Source organism: Somniosus microcephalus, chromosome 14 (genome assembly GCF_052327205.1).
Source record: "Somniosus microcephalus isolate GS21.2 chromosome 14, FLI_Smic_1.0, whole genome shotgun sequence".
Taxonomy (NCBI): Eukaryota; Metazoa; Chordata; class Chondrichthyes; order Squaliformes; family Somniosidae; genus Somniosus; species Somniosus microcephalus.
Window position 1 is genome coordinate 110943078 of NC_141000.1, and position 19405 is coordinate 110962482.

The window sequence follows — 19405 nt, forward strand, 5'->3', positions numbered from 1 at the left end:
GGGCATAGTCTTAGAATAAGGGGCTGCTCTTTCAAAACTGAGATGAGGAGGAACTACTTCACTCAGAGGGTGGTAGGTCCATGGAATATGCTGCCCCAAAAAGCTGTAGAAGCTACATCATTACATAAATTTAAAACAGAAATAGATAGTTTCCTAGAAGTAAAGGGAATTAAAGGTTACGGGGAGTGGGCAGGAAATTGGACATGAGTCTAGGTTCGGATCGGTCATGGCCCTGTGGGTAGCGGAGCGGGCCCAGGGGCCGTGTAGCCTGATCCTGCTCCTATTTCGTGTGTCTAATTCTGTTAGATTCAGGAGATGGTTCTGGGATAGTGGATTGGCGGTTAGGATCAGATCAGCCATGATCTTATTGAATGGCGGAGCAGGCTCGAGGGGCCGATTGGCCTACTCCTGCTCCTATTTCTTATGTTCTTATGTTCTAACCCTTCCCTTCCCTTCCTCGACTTCTCCGTCTCCATCTCTGGGGATAGGTTATTGACTAACATTCACTACAAGCCCACTGACCCCCACAGCTACCTGGACTACACTTCCTCCCACCCCGCTTCCTGTAAAGACTCTATTCCATTCTCCCAGTTTCTCCGTCTCTGCCACATCTGCTCTGACGATGCCACCTTCCATACCAGTGCTTCCGACATGTCTTCCTTTTTCCTCAACCGAGGATTCCCCTCTACTGTGGTTGACACGGCCCTTGACCATGTCCGTTCTATCTCCCGCACTTCTGCCCTCACCCCTGCCCCTCCCTCCCGGAACCACCTTTCACCCCACCAGCCTCCACATTCAACGGATCATCCTCCGCCATTTCCGCCACCTCCAGCATGATCATACCACAAAACGCATCTTTCCCGCCCCTCCTCTTTTAGCATTCCGAAGGGACCGCTCGCTCCGTGATACCTTGGTCCACTCCTCTACCACCCCCAACACCCCTTCCCCTTCCTACGGCACCTTCCTGTGCAAGCGCAGGAGATGCAACACATGCCCTTATACCTCCCCCCTTCCCACTGTCCAGGGCCCCAAACACCCCTTCCAGGTGAAGCAGTGATTTACTTGTACTTCTTGCAATTTAGTATACTGTATTCGCTGCTCACGATGCAGACTCCTCTACATTGGGGAGACCAAACGCAGATTGGGTGACCGCTTTGCGGAACACCTCCGTTCAGTCCTTAAGGGGGAGCTTCCGGTCGCCTGTCATTTTAATTCACCGCTCCATTCCCACTCAGACCTCACCGTCCTCGGCCGCTTGCATTGTTCCACGGAAGCCCAGCGTAAGCTCGAGGAACAGCACCTCATCTTTCGATTAGACACTTTACAGCCTTCCGGACTCAACATCGAGTTCAACAATTTCAGATCATAACCTCGGACCCTATCATATATATATATATATTTATCCACACTTGTTTTTTCTTCTCTCCCACCTGGCAGCTGTCTTTCATTCTGCCAGCGCAATTTACTCTTCATCTAGAGCCATCCTTTGTTTCTTAACCTGTCCCATTACCATCTCCTTTTGCCTTGAATATCTCTTAATGTCTCTTAACTTCTCTTGCCTTCCATCCTATCACAGACCTTCCCTTTTGTTCTTTCATCCCCTCCCCCTCTCCCAGCCTCTTCACTTGCTTAAAAACCTGTTCCATTTCCTGCTTTTTCCCAGTTCTGACGAAGGGTCATCGACCTGAAACGTTCACTCTGTTTCTCTCTTCACAGATGCTGCCTGACCTGCTGAGTATCTCCAGCATTTTCTGTTTTTATTTCAGAACCCTGACTGATTGTCTTTCTCCACTCCCTAGCCCAGGGACACTGAGATGAATTATAGAAAGCCACACCAGGGCTTGAGCCTGTACAAGTCCTCCATCTGGTTTGGGTACTGAATTAAACATTGCAGCCGCCACTCCAGCAGCTCCAGCAGTGAACAACGTTCGGCAGTGTATAATATTGTGCACCCCTGTCCTTCTAATTATAACAATATTGATCCAGTGTAAAAAGAGAAGAAAAAAAATTATGACATCAAACAAAAAAATAGAACATGCTGCAAATACACAGCAGATCAGTAACCCTCTGAGTCAGAAGGTTGTGGGTTCAAGTCCCACTCCAGGGGCTTGAGCACAAAAAGCTAGGCTGACGCTCCAGTGCGGTGCTGAGGGAGTGCTGCACTGTCGGAGGTGCCGTCTTACGGATGAGTCGTTAAACCGAGGCTCCGTCTGCTCTCTCAGGGGGACGTAAAAGATCGCATGGCACTATTTTGAAGAAGAGCAGGGGAGTTCTCCCCGGTGTCCTGGCCAATATCAATCCCTCAACCTGCATCAATATCATTATCTGCTTACTATTTGTGGGAGCTTGCTCTGTGTAAATTGGCTGCTGCATTACAACGGTGACTACACTTCAAAAGGCGCTATATAAAAGCAAGTTCTTTCTTTCGTTAATGTTTTACATGTAAACAGAGTAGTTAGATTGAAGGGTTACACCTGGAACAATAGCCTATCTTTCCTCTTTATAGACGGTGACTGGTTTGCTGTGTATTTCAAGGCATTTTCTGTTGGTGCACTGGGCATAAAGAGGCATTAATCTGCATCGAATATCATTCTCTGGGAATTCCTGAAACCTTTGAGTGGGAAAGGGTGAGAAATTCAACGTGAAATGCAGGAAAATAGGCAATTTGTGCATTAGCAAAGGTGAATAAAATTATGAGGGGCCTAGATAGAGTGAATAGGAAGGGTCTATTTTCCTTAGCAGGGAGGCCTATAATCAGGGGGCACAGATTTAAAGTAATTGGTAGAAGGGTTAGAGGGGATTTGAGGAGAACTTTTTTCACCCAGAGGGTGGTGGGGTCTGGAACTCACTGCCTGAAAGGGTGGTAGAGGCAGAAACCCTCGTCGCATTTAAAAAGTACTTGGATGTGCACTTGAAGTGCCGTAACCTATAGGACTACGGACCAAGAGCTGGAAAGTGGGATTAGGGTGGATAGCTCTTTGTCGGCCGGCACGGACACGATGGACCGAATGGCCTCCTACTGTGCTGTAAATTTCTATGATACTATAATTTACAACGCAGACAAACTGTGTGGGAATATCAGGCCAAATGTATTCTCCAGACAAAGTAAAGCCCTGAGCCCTGGTAATCAAAGCCCTTACAGCTCAGGCAACTCCGTTCTATTCAAAATGTCACCTTGGCTCAATGATAACAACCCTCACTGTGGGTCAGAAGATCATGGGGTCAAGCCTTACTCCCTGGACTTCAGCACTTAATCTAAACCGACACTTCATGGGGGTGCGACATTATTGGAGGTGACGTCTTTTGGATGAGACGTTAAACCGAAGTCCCGTCTGCCTGGTCAGGTGGGTGTAAAAGATCCCATGGCATTATTCAAACGGTAGGAGGGTGTCCTGGCCAACATTTATCCCCTCAGTCAAAACTGGTCATTCATCTTATTGCTGTTTGGAGGACTTTGGCGTGTAGAAATTGGCAGGCCTGCTTGTCTCCATAATTAGGGTGATTATACATCAAAAATAATTACTTGTCTGTGAAGTGCTTTGGGATGACCTGAGGATCAGAAAGGTGTCGCACAAATGGAAATCTTTCATTGTTATTTGTGTTTATACATTTATTATTTCCTGTTTGAACTTTGTAGACTGTTCTTAGCGATGTTGCTTCATTGGTAGATTGACTCTAGTATCAGCTGCTTGAGGGATATAAAATTAATGGGAACATGGACTTCATAGGTTCCCCTCCCCATGCTTCCATGTTGGTCATTTAAAAAAAATTCGTATATGGGATGCGGGTGTTGCTGGCAAGGCCAGCATTTATTGCCCATTCCTAATTTCCCTTGAGAAGGTGGTGGTGAGCCGCCTTCTTGAACCGCTGCAGTCCGTGTGGTGCGGGTACTCCCACAGTGCTGTTAGGTAGGGAGTTCCAGGATTTTGACCCAGTGACGATGAAGGAATGGCGATATACTTCCAAGTCAGGATGGTGCGTGACTTGGAGGGGAACTTGCAGGTGGTGGTGTTCCCATGCACCTGCTGCCCTTGTCCTTCTAGGTGGTAGAGGTTGCGGCTTTGGGAGGTGCTGCCGAAGAAGCCTTGGCGAGTTGCTGCAGTGCATCTTGTAGATGGTACACACTGCAGCCACGGTACACCGGTGGTGGAGGGAGTGAATGTTTAAGGTGGTGGATGGGGTGCCAATCAAGCGGGCTGCTTTGTCCTGGATGGTGTCGAGCTTCTTGAGTGTTGTTGGAGCTGCACTCATCCAGGCAAGCGGGGAATATTCCATGACACTTTACTTGTGCCTTGTAGATGGTGGAAAGTCTTTGGGGAGTCAGGAGGTGAGAAACTTGCTGCAGAATACCCAGCCTCTGACCTGCTCTTGTTGCCACAGTATTTATGTGGCTGGTCCAGTTAAGTTTCATTAATGAGGTCCATGAAGACAAAGTGCTTGGACACCCCTGGGTTAAAGCGTCAGTGCCACAATGTGTTGAAGGCCCAGCACATTCCACCATGGGCTTATACCTGAAGTCTGCCAGACTCTTCCACACCCGATTTCAATCATGCTGTCAAATGGATGCCTGATGCTTTCCCACAGAGAGGGAGGGAACATTAGTGGGAGAGTCAGCCATGGCCCCTCACACAATCCTTGGTGGTTTTGGAGTGGCACTAATGGAGGCAGGCTGACTCGTGGCACCTCAATTTAGTGTGGGGTTATCCAGATTACAGGGCTAATGTAATCTGGTTAGCCCAGAGGGCTGTGGATGTTGAGTCGTTGAGTATATTCAAGGCTGAGAGCGATAGATTTTTGGACTCATGGGGAATCAAGGGATATGGGGATCGGACGGGAAAGTGGAGTTGAGTTCGAAGATCAGCCATGATCTCATTGAATGGTGGAGCAGGATCGAGGGGCCGAATGGCCTACTCCTGCACCTATTTCTTATGTTCTATGTTGTATTTATTGTAATATAAAATAGTGACTTCCCATCTTTAGTGAAGTCTGTGAATTCTAATTACTATGGAATATATTTTCCTCGGTACATAAAAGTTAATAAATGCCACTTCTATCAATTTTAGTGGGTGTCAATGGCCCCATTAAAACTGACTAAAAATAGCATTATTTACAAATTTATTGCAGACGATTTCTTCAGTAAGAATGACTGGAAACTGACTTGTCACAATGCACTTGCAATCATTTTCTTTTCACGATTTCAATCAGCATAATTACCCACTTAACGAGTATAAATCATGAAAAGATTGTTTAGCCCGCCAATCTCTTCCGATCGATCTCCGTTTGCTCCCTCGCTCAAGATCATGACCAGTGTGGCTCTTGGTCTTCATGACAACAGGGCCACTAGTGCCGTCTTCACATCGCTGCTGGAAACATAGGGTGCATGCAACACCATTCATCGCTGCCTCTCAGCAGGCGCTCCTACTCCTAATGTCAGTGGTCTATGTGTGTGGTTGGTGGGTGTTACCTGCATAATGCAGCAATGGACAGCATAGCAACTGATGTCTGCCATGCTCGCTGTAGGTGCCTTGAAACTCCTTGGCCTAGAAATTCACTATAGCCCCGTTTGGGGCGCCAGCCTCGCCAGGACGCAAAAAGTAGTGCCCCGGAAGCAGTCGTGGCCGCCCGCCGGAAATTCAGTTTGCGCGCCCCAGAGGGAAGCGCGGCGCTACTGGAGGCGCCCCGCATCCCTCTTGGGGCGCTGCAGCTGAATATCGCTGCGCAACGTGCCGCAGCGCCACACGCTGCGGCATGGTGCGCTGTGGTACTGCAGGCCTTCCTCCCCTTCTTAAAGGGGAGGTGCCTTGTGCAGCGTGATCGAGGATTGCGAGTGCCAGCAAAAGAGCCCGGCACCGAGGAGAAGTGCCGGGCTCTTGGAACGCAGTCGGCACTCCGCGGTGGGGGGGGGGGGGGGCGGGCTCAGGAGGCCGGGGACGGCAGCGCGGAGGTGTGCTGGCAGGCGGCCAGCAAAAAAAATGGCCGCCCCACACCTCTCCTTTAATTAGCGCCTCTACCGCCGCAGGTAGGCCCCCCTGAACCGGTTGCAAATAGCGCCCGGCATTAAAGCAGGGGGCGCATCTAAATATCGCGATCGGGGCATTAGCAGGGCGCTGCGCACACCGATGACGTCATCGGTAGCGGCGCAGCGCTAACGGCTAGCGCCGCCATTAGCGTCCCGCTGAATTTAGCGGGAGGCGTGGCCAGTGACTTCCGACCCACTTAGCGCCCTCTTAAGGCGCTAACGGGTGGCACAGCCCACTGAATTTCTAGGCCCTTGTGGCTTAAAGGCTTCTCTGATCTTCTGTGTAGCCCAGTTCTGTGAGAAGTGCACCTCCAATGTTCTTTGTACTCCCAAAGTTTCCTTTCCTGGAATCATAGAATCATAGAATGATACAGTACAGGAGAAGGCCATTCGGCCCATAGTGCCTGTGCCGGCTCTTTGAAAGAGCTGCTCAATGTGTCCCATTTCCCTGTTCTTTCCCATATCCCTGCAAGTTCCCTTTTGAATCAGCTTCCACCACCCTTTCAGGCAGTGCATGCCGGATCATACAGCTTCTTGCCTAAATTTTTTTTTCCTCATGTCGCTTCTGGTTCTTTTGCCAATGACCTTAAATGGAGCTCCTGCTGTACTACGAAATAGTTAACAATGGTTGTTGCGCCCATTATTTAGGCCTAAAAGTCCTCTGTGCTGTAAACTTTTCTCGGTACTGTGCAGATGGCCCCGATACTTACAGGGAGGCGGGGAGGGAGCGGGACGTGTGTCTGCGGCCAGGGAAGACAGAGGTCCTGCTGAATTTAATGGCAGGGCCTCATTAGCATTTTTTTGACTCCGTTTCCTAGCCTGGTAGCCGGCCAGATTGAAGGCTGGGAAAGCCTGCGGTAGAAGGCCGCAGCTGGGGACAATTGGGGACGCCCCCCCCCCTCTCCGGCAACCGAAGAAGATTGGGGGTTGGTGGGGGGAGGGGGAGGGTAGGAGCGCTGGAGCGAGGGTGGAGGGAGGGCGAGATCGCCGGGGGAAAGAGATCATGGAGGTGGGGGAAGAGTTTGCTGGGGTCTGTGTCGGCTGGTCGTGGGGAAGGAGAGATTGCGACCGAAGATTTGCTTGAGGGGGCCTGGGGGGGAAGCACTCCTGCTCCTCCTGATCCACAAGCAGTGCTGGAAAAGCACTTACCTGCTAGATCCGGCAGCTACCAACCTCCCTTCAGCTGCCGGGTTTCCCGAGCTCTGGGAAACCCGGCCTGTAGCCGTTAAATTCAAATAGCTCCCAAAATCTGAGGAACAGAGACTCATTTAAATATTATAATTATTGACCCGCCTCTCCAGAGCGGTTTACTCAGACACTCCCAAACCTGCAGCAGTTAAAAGCAGAAGTAGGCGGGTCGGGATGGGTTTTGCATTTTTACCCAACCCACGACGGGTGAGTGAGGTTCGGGGGTTAAGAGTCCGCCCGTGTGTCTAAATCTGACCCTTCCCTCGTATGACCAACCACTGTTCTAATTGGCTCAGGATTCGCATGGCTTTTTCAGGATTGGTGAGGCTTTCACAGTCCTTAAATAACACATTGTTTGCTTTTTCACTAATTTACGTCTACCCATTTTAGGCTTTGAGCTAGACAGAGTAGTGGTAGTAATAAACTTGTAGAACACCTTTGTTATAATAAAATATTCCAAGGCACTTCATTCAAGGGAAAATGGCCCGATGGTAGAAGAATTAGGAGAATTGGGCAAAGGCACAATGAAAAGGGTTGGTTTTGAGGTTCTAAAGGCAGGGTATGAAGTAGCAAGGTGAAGAGGTGGGACCAAGACAGTTGAAAGCTCTGATACCAAGTGAAGAATGCCCGAAGAGGGAGATACACCGGAGCCCAGAGTTGGAGGACAGTAAAGCGTGGGCTGGGGGACATTGAAGAGGCACAGAAGGCCCATCGCCATCTTCTCAGGGCAACTAGGGATCGGCAATAAATTGCCAGCAATGCCCACGCTCTGAGAATAAATAAATATTAAAATATTTGACTCTATAGAGCTACTTTTAAGTCAAAGGAGGAAGCTTATAAAGTTGCCAGAAAAAGCGGTCAGCCTGAGGATTGGGATCTTTTTAGAAATCAGCAAAGGGGGACCAAGAAATTGATAAAGAAAGGGAAAATGGAATATGAGCACAAATTAGCGAAAAATATAAAAGTGGATTGTAAAAGCTTCTATAGGTATGTGAAAAGGAAAAGAATGGCGAAGGTAAATGTAGGTCCTTTACAGTCAGAGATGGGAGAATTTATAATGGGGAATGAGGAAATAGCAGAGAAATTAAATAAATACTTTGTTTCTGTCTTCACGGAGGAAGACACAAAAAATCTCCCAGAAATACGAGAAAACCAATGGTGTGATGTGAATGAGGAACTTAAAGAAATTATTATTAGTTAAAAAACAGTACTAGCAAAATTAATGGGACTAAAAGTCAACAAATCCCAAGGACCGGATGACCTACATCCTAGGGTTTTGAAAGAGGTGGCCATTGTGATAGTGGACGCATTGGTTGTCATCTTCCAAAATTCTATAGATTCTGGAACGGTTCCTGCAGATTGGAGGATAGCAAATGTAACCCTGCTATTTAAGAAAGGAGGGAGAGAGAAAACGGGGAACTACAGACCTGTTAGCCTCACATCAGTAGTTGGGAAAATGCTGGAATCTATTTTAAAGGATGCAATAACTGGGCACTTAGAAACGAATAGTAAGATTGGGCAGAGTCAACATGGATTTATGAAAGGGAAATCCTGTTTGACAAACCTATTGGAGTTCTTTGAGGATGTAACTAGTGGAGTAAACAAAGGGGAACTGGTAGATGTGGTGTATCTGGATTTTCAGAAGGCCTTCGATAAGGTCCCACACAAGAGGTTGGTGGACAAAATTAGGGCACATGGAATTGGGGGTAATATTCTAGCATGGATTGAGAATTGGTTAACAGACAGAAAACAAAGAGTAGGGATAAACGGGTCTTTTTCAGGATGGCAGGTTGTGACTAGTGGGGTACCGCAAGGATCGGTTCTTGGGCCCCAGCTAGTCACAATCTATATCAATGATTTGGATGAGGGGACTAAATGTAACATTTCTAAATTTGCTGATGATACAAAGCTAGGTGGCAGTGTCAGTTGCGAAGAAGATGTGAAGAGGCTTCAGGGGATCTCGACAGGCTCAGTGAGTGGGCGAGAACATGGCAGATGGGTGGATAAATGTGAAGTTATCCACTTTGGTAGAAAAAGCAGAAAGGTAGAGTATTGCCTAAATGGTGAAAGATTGGGGAATGCAGATGCTCAAAGGGACCTGGGTGTCCTTGTACATGAGTCACTGAAAGTGAATGTGCAGGTTCAGCAAGCTATTGGAAGGCAAATGGTACACTGGCCTTCATTACAAGAGGTTTTGAGTACAGGAGTAAAGTCTTACTCCAATTATATAGGGCCTTGGTGAGACCACACCTGGAGTACTTTGTACAATTTTGGTCTCCTTACCTAAGGAAGGATATACTTGCCATAGAGGGAGTGCAACGAAGGTTCACGAGATTGATTCCTGGGATGGCAGGACTGTCATATGAGAAGAGATTGAGTAAACTAGGCCTGTATTCTCTTGAATTCAGAGGAATGAGAGGGGATCTCATTGAAGCATACAAAATTATTACAGGGCTTGATAGGGTGGATGCTGGGAGAATGTTTCCCTTGGCTGGGGAGTCTGGAACCAGGGGCCACAGCCTCAAGATAAGGGGTAGGCCATTCAGGACTGAGATGAGAAGAAATTTCTTCACACAGAAGGGTGGTGAATCTTTGGAATTCTCTACCCCAGAGGACTGTGGAGACTCAGTCATTGGGTATATTCAAAACAGAAGTCGATAGATTTCTGACTAGTAAGGGCATCAAGGGATATGGCGATAGGGCCGGTGAATGGAGTTGAGGCAGAAGATCAGCCATGATCTCATTGAATGGTGGAGCAGGCTCGAAGGGCCGAATGGCCTACTACTGCTCCTATTTCTTATGTTCTTATGGTCTTTTCCAAGTCCATGCTATTGACAAGGAGCCTCATCTGTTTCCATCAAATTGGGAAACTTGTGGGTGCACCTGCCACAGATGTACTTTGGCAAGGGGTGAGGTTTCCCAGCTCAGAACATAAGAAAATAGGAACATAAGAAATAATGGCCTAGAAATTCAGTCGCGTTTGCGCCCACTTATTGGCTATAAAGTGGTTTGCGCCTGAAGTTTTTTATCGCCCGAAATTCAGATGGACCCTAACATCGGCGTTAGCCGGTAGCGCCGCGCCGGCACCGATGACGTCATCGGTGTGCGCAGCGTCCCGGTTGCAATGCTATTCCGGCCCGATGGCCAAATTCAGTTGCGGCCGCCTCGCCCGTGGCAGCCGCAAAGAGCGTTTGTGAAACGGGGTCTTGCAGCTTCGAAAGGCCGGCGCATAAAGGTGGAGCGGCGGCCGGCCGCTTTCCCGGCGGCCGCCTGCCCGCACCTCCCTCCCCGGACTCCTGCACCACCCCCCCGCGGCATTGATGTCTGAGTCCCGCGAGCCCGGCACTTCTCCGTGGTGCCGGGCTCATTTGCCGGGGGAATCCACCGGTGATCTGACGGCTGCAGGCAGCTCCTCCTTAAGAGAAGGAGGAGGCCTGCAGTACCCCAGCCTGCCGCACCGCATCGGGTGCCGCAGCGGGAGCTGGACGCCTGAAAGTGACATTCATCGCCCCTAGCGAGGTGGCCAAACCCTGCAATAGCGCCCGCCGCCGTCTTGGCCCATCGCAACTGAATTTTAGGCGGGCGCTACGGGAATCCTGGCGGGCGCAAAATTTCGGGCGCAAAAGACCTGGCGGGGCCATACCGAATTTCTAGGCCAATAAATGTAAAGTTATCCACTTCGGTAGGAAAAACAGAAAGACAGAGTATTATTTAAATGGTGATAGATTGGGAAATGTTGATGTACAGAGGGACCTGGATGTCCTTGTACAGCAGTCACTGAACGCAAACATGCAGGTGCAGCAAGCAGTTAGGAAAGCAAATGGTATGTTGGCCTTCATTGCAAGGGGATTTGAGTACAGGAGCAAGGCTGTCTTACTACAGTTATACAGGGCCTTGGTGAGACCACACCTGGAGTACTGTGTGCAGTTTTGGTCTCCTTACCTAAGAAAGGATATACTTGCCATAGAGGGAGTGCAACAAAGGTTCACCAGACTGATTCCTGGGATGGCAGGACTGTTGTATGAGGAGAGATTTGATCGACTAGGCTTGTATTCACTAGAGTTTAGAAGAATGAGAGGGGATCTCACTGAAACGTATAAAATTCTGACAGGGCTAGACAGACTGGATGCAGGGAGGATGTTTCCCCCGGGGGTCTAGAACGAGGGGTCACAGTCTTGGGATACGGGGTAAGACATTTAGGACTGAGATGAGAAGAAATGTCTTCACTCAGAGAGTGGTGAATCTGTGGCATTCTCTACCACAGAAAGCTGTGGAGGCCAAGTCACTGAATCCATTTAAGAAGGAGATAGATAGATTTCTAGACACAAAAGGCTTGAAGGGGTATGGGGAGAGAGCTGGAATATGGTATTGAGATAGAGGATCAGCCATGATCATATTGAATGGCGGAGCAGGCTCGAAGGGCCTATTTTTGTATGTTTCTAAGAGCAGGAGTAGGCCATATGGCCCCTCGAGCCTGCTCCGCCATTCAATAAGATCCCGGCTGAACTTCTACATCAACTCCACTTTCAAGCCCTACCCCCATATCCCTTGATTTCTTTAGTGCCAAAAAAAATCTATGGATCTCAGTCTTGAATATTCTCATCGACCGAGCATCCACGGCCCCCTGGGGTAGAGAATCCCAAAGATTCACAACCCTCTGAGTGAAGAAATTTTTCCTCATCTCGGCTGACCCCTTATCCTGACCCCTGGTTCTAGACTCCCCAGCCAGGGGAAACAGCCTCTCAGCATCTACCCTGTCAAGCCCTCTAACAATTTTGTATGTTTCAATGAGATCACCTCTCATTCTTCTAAACTCCAGAGAGTATAGGCCCATTCTACTCAATCTCTCCTCAAAGGACAGCCCTTTCAACCCAGGAATTGATCTAGTGAACCTTCGTTGCACCGCCCTCTTAAGGCAAGTACGTGGGAAATTTACCCCTTGAATGCAATCAGTCTGTACAAGCCTTAGTTAGGATTTAACTGTGTCTTTTCTCTGCTTCAAACAGACAGCAGCGGTTCCAGCCAGTAATCCTGGAAGACAGCAGGCAACATTAAATCAATACATGATGGACTTTCCCATTTACCCACGGAAAACCAGACACGTGACTGCTGTTTGACCAGAGGGACTGTGCCTTCCAGGAATTTGTACATTTTATGGCTCGATTTAGTGTTTTTTTACACTAGAAATCATAACTACATGCAAGCATTTTTGAATTTTAAGAGTCTCTGACGGCAAGAGTCACTCCTTAATTGGGAAAAGATTGATTGGCTGAATGAGGTTGAGTTCCAGACTGTGTGAGATTGATCAAAGCTGTGCGTACTGCGGCAATTTGATATAAATGAAATTAAACTCAAGGTTGGGGATTTCTTTCCTCTCCCACAAGAAATTTTTTTCAAATGAAGGGCTTGCTTTTTCTTATTGCTCGTGCACTTGGGAGTATCATTTATTTAAATTGCTCCTGAGCCACCATGCAACAGTGCCAATAAAAGAGATTGAGGTCAATGTTGCACCGCCACCCCCAGCTTCAATTCCGCACAGTCACCTCCGCGTTGTCAGACTGCCTATCTCTCAGGTCACGGACAAGCTGGAACTTTCTCCAGTCGAACATAAGAAGAACAAAAAGCCATCTCATTCTGCTCCATCTGTAAATTCAGGTGTCCGTACAACCCTGCCACTGAGTTTCAAACCACATACCCTATTTATCACCGTGACAAAAAATACTGCAAAAAACCTGCAACGTTGGCTGCCTTCAGCCCCGGGGCTGCAACCCGGCAGAACGGAACGCTCATCCTTTCTAGAACCCGCCCGGTTTTCATTCTGTTGAATCCAGATTTTTAAAGAAAGAACCTGCATTTCTATAGCGCCTTTCACAACCTCAGGACGTCCCAATGCGCTTTACAGCCAATGAAGTATGTTTTGAGGCGTAGTCACTGTTGTAAGGCAAGAAATGCCAATTGGCGCACAGCAAGCTCCCACAGACAGCGATGAAATAATGACCAGATAATCTGTTTCAGTGATGTGGATTGAGGGATAGGTATAAGCCAGGACACCGGGGAGACCAAACGCAGATTGGGTGACCGCTTTGCGGAACACCTCCGTTCAGTCCGTAAGGGTGACCCCGAGCTTCCGGTCGCCTGTCACTTTAATTCACTGCTCCATTCCCACTCGGACCTCACCGTCCTTGGCCTCTTGTATTGTTCCACGGAAGCTCAACGTAAACTCGAGGAACAGCACCTCATCTTCCGATTAGGCACTTTGCAGCCTTCCGGACTCAATATCGAGTTCAACAATTTCAGATCATAACCTCGGCCCCTATTACTTTTTTACTTATAATTTTTTCCACCCCTTTGTTTTGGGTCTTCCTTTCCCCCCCCCCCCCACCCCCCCCCTTTCCTTTTGTTTCTCTCTCCCACCTGGCAGCTGTCTCTTACCTGCCAGTACACTTCACACCTAATCTCAGCTGCCTTTTGTCTCCACCGGCCTATTACCATCTCGTCCGGTTTCGAATACCTTTTATTGTCTCTTTTACTTCCTTTGTTCGATCGCAGCCCTGCCTTCGATCAATTTTATTTTCTTTCCAGTTTTGAAAAAGGGTTTCGACCCGAAACGCCAACTCAAATTTCTCTCCACAGATGTTGCCTGACCTACTGAGTTTTTCCAGCATTTTCTGTTGTTACACCGGGGAGAACTCCCCTGTTCCAAAAGGCATGCGATTGGCTCCATCAGATTACCCGACTCCCCACCCCCACCCCCCCCTCCCCCCCCGGGCAGTGGAGATGAAAATTTATCCCGTTGATTCTGTGTTCAGAGAGTTAGGGCTAGAAATTCGGTGCATTTGCGCCTCCTGTTACTGCCTCGCGTTAGCGTTAACAGGGCGCAAACAACCTTTTGCCCGGTGCAGCGCCGCTAACGACGCCCGCTAAATTTAGCCATGGCAACCAGTAATGCCTCGCTCTGCTGCACAGGCGATGGCGATGTCATCATCGTGCGCAAAGCCCCGTTTTCGCCCCACCTGCAAAATTGGCCTGCGCCTCCTGAATCTGCGGCGGATGATGACAGCGACCGATTCAGGGGGCGGGAATGGAGCGGCAGGAGGCTCGTGGGGGTGGTAAGTAGAGGGGAGGTGACGGGCGGGGACAAAAAAAATGACCAACCTATTGTTGTGGTCCATTGCGTCTTTGAATTTGGAGTCCGTGCCGCGATCTGACAGTTCAGCACTCCTCGTGTGTGCCAGGTTGCTAACACGGCACCCTGCTCCCCGGTGGTCCAGGTAGAGCCCCGCAGAGTTGTGGGCTTGGGCCCTCCCCTTTAATGAGGGGAAGTGCCCTTCCAAGTGGCAGCGCCACGTGGCCCAGTGCATAGCGCTGCAGAACGCTGATATTTAGGGTTAGCGCTCTAAGAAGGAAGTGGAACACTTCAATTAGCGCTCCACCTCCCTCTTGGGGCGCTAAAACTGAATTTAGTGATTGCCGGCGCTATTTTTGGTCGGGCGCATAATTTAGCGCCCAGGCGATGTTAACGACCCAAAATGGTCGCTAACAAATTTTTCCCCCTAGCCTCTTGCCGTTCGTGAGCACTTCAGACAGCTTGACTACGGAATGCCTTTTTTTTTGTTCTTGTTGCTGCACCCGTATTTCCTGCTGGTTAATAAACATCTTTTATATACTAGCAAAACGCTGCTGACTGTGAATCCATGAATGTTAATTGGTAGGACATGAGTTTGATTAGTTTAGATTCTGAGGGGACTTGACAAGGGTAGATGCTGAGAGGATGTTTCCCCGCGTGGGGGAATCTAGAACTAGCGGGCATAGTTTCAGAATAAGGGGTCGCCCATTTAAGACGGAGATGAGGAGGAATTTCTTCTCTCAGAGGGTCGTGAATCTTTGGAATTCTTTACCCCAGAGAGCTGTAGAGGCGGAGTCATTGAATATATTCAAGGCGGAGATTGACATATATTTGAGCAACAGGGGAGTCAAGGGTTATGGGGAGCAGGCGGGAAAGTGGAGTTGAGGCCAAGATCAGATCAGCCATGATCTTATTGAATGGCGGAGCTGGCTCGAGGGGGCAAAAAGCCTACTCCTGCTCTTACTTCCTTTGTTCTTAAATGTTTTTTTAAATATTAATAGCGCCATTTGGTAAGGCAAGTAGCTGAGGCAGCTGAGTCTTTACCTGAAACTATTTTAGTATTAAAGAAATTCCCTCATCCATGTCACCTCCAGACTTGACTATTCCAATGCTCTCCTCTCTAGCCTCTGATTCTCCGCCCACCATAGACTTCAGCTCGTTCAAAATGCTGCCGCCCATATGCTACCCCGCACCAAGTGACCCTCACCCATCACCCCTATCTACGCTGTCCTATATTGGCTCCTGCTCTCCCAAAGCCAAAAATCTAAAATTCTCCTCCTTGTGTTTAAATCCCTATCTCCCTCCTTCAGTCCCACAACCCTCGCAGAACGTGTTCATTCCCTCTCCCTTCCCCACACTACTGGCCGTGACTTCAGCTACCTAGGCCCCATGCTCTGAAATTCCTTCCCTTAACCCCTCCACCTCTCCACTTCCCTCTCCTCCTTTAAGGACGTCCTGAAGACCCGCCTCCTCGACCCAGTTTTATGGTCACTCCTCCCAATATCTCCTTCTTTGGTTTGGCATTGATTTTTCTCGCGATGCCTCTGTGAAGCGCCTCAGGAAATGTTTTTTCTATGTTAAAGGCACTATAAAAATGCAAGTTATTGTTGTTTTCTATCAAAACAGCAAAGTAACAGTGATTTACTTGTGCTTCTTGCAATTTAGTATACTGTATTCGCTGCTCACGATGCGGACTCCTCTACATTGGGGAGACCAAACGCAGATTGGGTGACCACTTTGCGGAACACCTCCGTTCAGTCTGTAAGGGTGACCCCGAGCTTCCGGTTGCCTGTCACTTTAATTCTCTGCTCCACTCACACTCTGACCTCACCGTCCTCAGTCTCCTGCACTGTTCCAATGAAGCTCAGCGTAAGCTCGAGGAACAGCAGCTCATCTTTCGATTAGGCACTTTACAGCCTTCTAGGCTCAACACAGAGTTCAACAATTTCAGACCATAACCTCTGCCCCTATCTTTTTTTCCATTTTTTTTTTCTATCTCTCACATGGCAGCTGTCGATCATTCTGCCAGCGCCATTTACACTTCATCAAGAGCCATCTTTTGTTTCTTAACTTGTCCCATCACCATCTCCTTTTGCCTCGCACCATCATCCCTTTTGTCATTTAATCTCTCCTGCCTTCCACCCTATCACAGACCTTCCCTTTTGTTCTTTCCTCCCCTCCCCCCTTTCCCTGCCCCTACACTTGCTTAAAGACCTGTTACATCTCCAACTTTTTCCAGTTCTGACGAAGGGTCATTGACCTGAAACGTTAACTCTGTTTCTCTCTCCACAGATGCTGCCTGACCTGCTGAGTATCTCCAGCATTTTCATGAGAAACAGCAGCTCATCTTCCGATTAGGCACTCTGCAGCCTTCCGGACTCAACATCTAGTTCAACAATTTCAGATCATAACCTCGGCCCCTATTATATTTTTACTTATATTTTTTTCCACCCCTTTGTTTTGGGTCTTTTTCCCCCCCACCTTTCCTTTTTTTTCTCTCTCCCACATGGCAGCTGTCTCTTATCCTGCCAGTACACTTCACACCTAATCTCAGCCGTCTTTTGTCTCCACTGGCCTATTACCATCTCGTCTGGTTTTGAATACCTCTTAATGTCTCTTTTACTTCTTTTGTCCTATCTCAGCCCTACCTTCAATCTATTTTATTTCCTTTCCAGTTTTGAAAAAGGGTTTCGACCCGAAACGTCAGCTCTAATTTCTCTCCACGGATGTTGCCTGGCCTGCTGAGTTTTTCCAGCATTTTCTGTTGTTATTTCGGATTTCCAGCATCTGCAGTATTTTACTTTTGTTGTAGCAAATTAAATGTCCCTGAATGCTGTAAAAGATACGTTAAGAATAGGACAAAAGTGATATAAGATAATTATGATAGAGGAATGGTGAATAAGAGGAAAGCTACAGTATGGGAGGCCATTTGAGAAATGGTTGTTTTTCTTGAATTGGAGATGATAATGAAGTAGATGGTAAAGGGGTGGTGGGTTGGGGTGGGGGGTGTTGATAGCAGCAGGGACCACCGGTGGGTCAAGGTGGAGCAGCAGACATACAGGCCTTGGTAAATAAGATGAAATAAATGGGACCCTAGGGGATGATTTGAAATGGAGATCAAGGGGAAAATAATCTTTGCCATTTGATCCAAGTTGGCTTCAATCCAGTGGAGAGAAACATTAGGCAACACGGGAGAGAGGGGGAGAAAATACATTCTCAGTGCCCCAGCTCCAGGCAGGATACTGCAATTGAATGAATGTAGGCTTGAATCCAGAGAACGGAGATGGTGGAGAAGAGTGGGGTAGGGGGGGAGGGAAGGGGAAAAATGGGAGTCAGGCAAGACACACCCACAGTCCGGGAAAGTTGAGCAATGAGAAGAAATAGAAATAAAATGGCTTCAATAGAAGGAAACTTACTTCTACGTTGAAAGAAATGGGATATTTTCACAGAAAATGAGGGGCTCATGTGAGCTGACTAGGGTTCACCTATTAATTTAAATACTCTGGTGACATGGTAGTGGAAAGCCTTTTTTTTATTCGTGAAAGCTGACAGAAAGCACTAATTTAGGAATTTTGTTTACCATATTGCAGGAATGCGGGGAGCACTCCTTTATTTAGTTGCTCTTACCTGCGGACACTGGGGAAAATCACCTTTTTATGGAGGGGTACTATATAGCCAAACATCGATTTATAATCAAAAAGCCTAACTTTGGATAAAGCAGACGTGAGGGGGTGTGCTGAACATGCCACAGTGAGCAAAGTGGCTGAAATGGATTCAAGGCTTGCACTGACGGAACTCAGAGGAACAGCGCCACCTATCCCATGAGAGCAGGCGTTACCGATCACACGGTAACATGAATAGGAAGAAGTGAGACAGGAGGGCACGAAATCATGATAACAGGAAGTGGGCGTGTCAAACAGGAAGTAGGTGTGTCAAACAGGAAATAGGCATGTCAAACAGGAAGTAGGTGTGTCAAACAGGAAATGGGCATGTCAAACAGGAAGTAGGTGTGTCAAACAGGAAATAGGCATGTCAAACAGGAAGTAGGTGTGTCAAACAGGAAATAGGCATGTCAAACAGGAAGTAGTTGTGTCAAACAGGAAATAGGCATGCCAAGCAGGAAATAGGCATGTCAAACAAGAAGTAGTTGTGTCAAACAGGAATTCTCTCAAATACATATATTATAGATAACTATATTTTTGTATGCACATTTATTGATATTTTTGTTCCTTTTTTACTTGAAATGTGTTTTTCCTCAAACACTGTGCAGGTTTCTATCATGATTGTGATAGCATCAATGTACTTAATGGTACAATGTCTGACAGTTTTCATTCTATCATAAAAACAACACTAATCTATTCCTCTTCCTTCTGTTATTAGTGACATTGCTCCTTAGGCTGTGTTATTGAAGTCTGAAGGGACATGGGTTGGAAGGGACTCCTAAAGTGCATACAACACTTGCTACATTTTTTTCATCATCAGGTGGACATCATTGGCACTAATAAGACCACCTTGGTACCAACCATCTTTCATACTCAACTGGGAAAAGCAAGTAATTAAAAATAGTCTGCTCATCACTAATTGAACAGAAGATCAGAACAGCCACTGGCCCAAGGTCATACAGAGCTAGCTTGCTGCCCTGTCAGTGCTGGGACTTGGGTGCTAATCTGATGCAGACTGCCTCAGTTAGTTCTAAGTGACCTACTTAGGTGGTCTCACTTCACCCCATAGGGTGGTGTAGGCACAAAGACATCCACAATATGGCACAAAATGGCACTAAATCAGCGATCTCATTCATAGGTATGGGTAGTGTAGGTGAATGGAAAAATCTACACTGGTGCTGTTGGGGAGGCTATTATGATAATAAGTTCGAAGCACATTCTAGGTGAGGAATAGATGAAGCTTCATTATATATCTGGCCTGTACCTGACAATGTTTGATGCTGACACCAGGTCTCTGAAGTGGAAAAGTGTTCTATCCCCAGGAAGAGTGGGGGGAGGGTGGGGGTGGTCATTGTGGGTGGAGGGCAGAGAGGAAGTGTTTAGTCATGATGCTCCAGCCATCATGGACAG

General features: G+C 47.8%; 1 protein-coding gene across 2 annotated transcripts in view; it reads left to right on the top strand.

Moving 5' to 3' along the window:
• LOC147107842 (immunoglobulin superfamily member 5-like) overlaps positions 1-18691 on the top strand; it is a 95205-nt gene extending 76514 nt beyond the window's left edge. For both annotated transcript variants that reach the window (XM_086007193.1, XM_086007194.1), the window contains exon 9: positions 12214-18691. In XM_086007193.1, the coding sequence (XP_085863319.1) occupies positions 12214-12324 (111 nt within the window). In that variant the 3' untranslated portion in view covers positions 12325-18691. The remainder of the gene's footprint in view (positions 1-12213) is intronic.
• Positions 18692-19405: the final 714 nt, after the last annotated feature.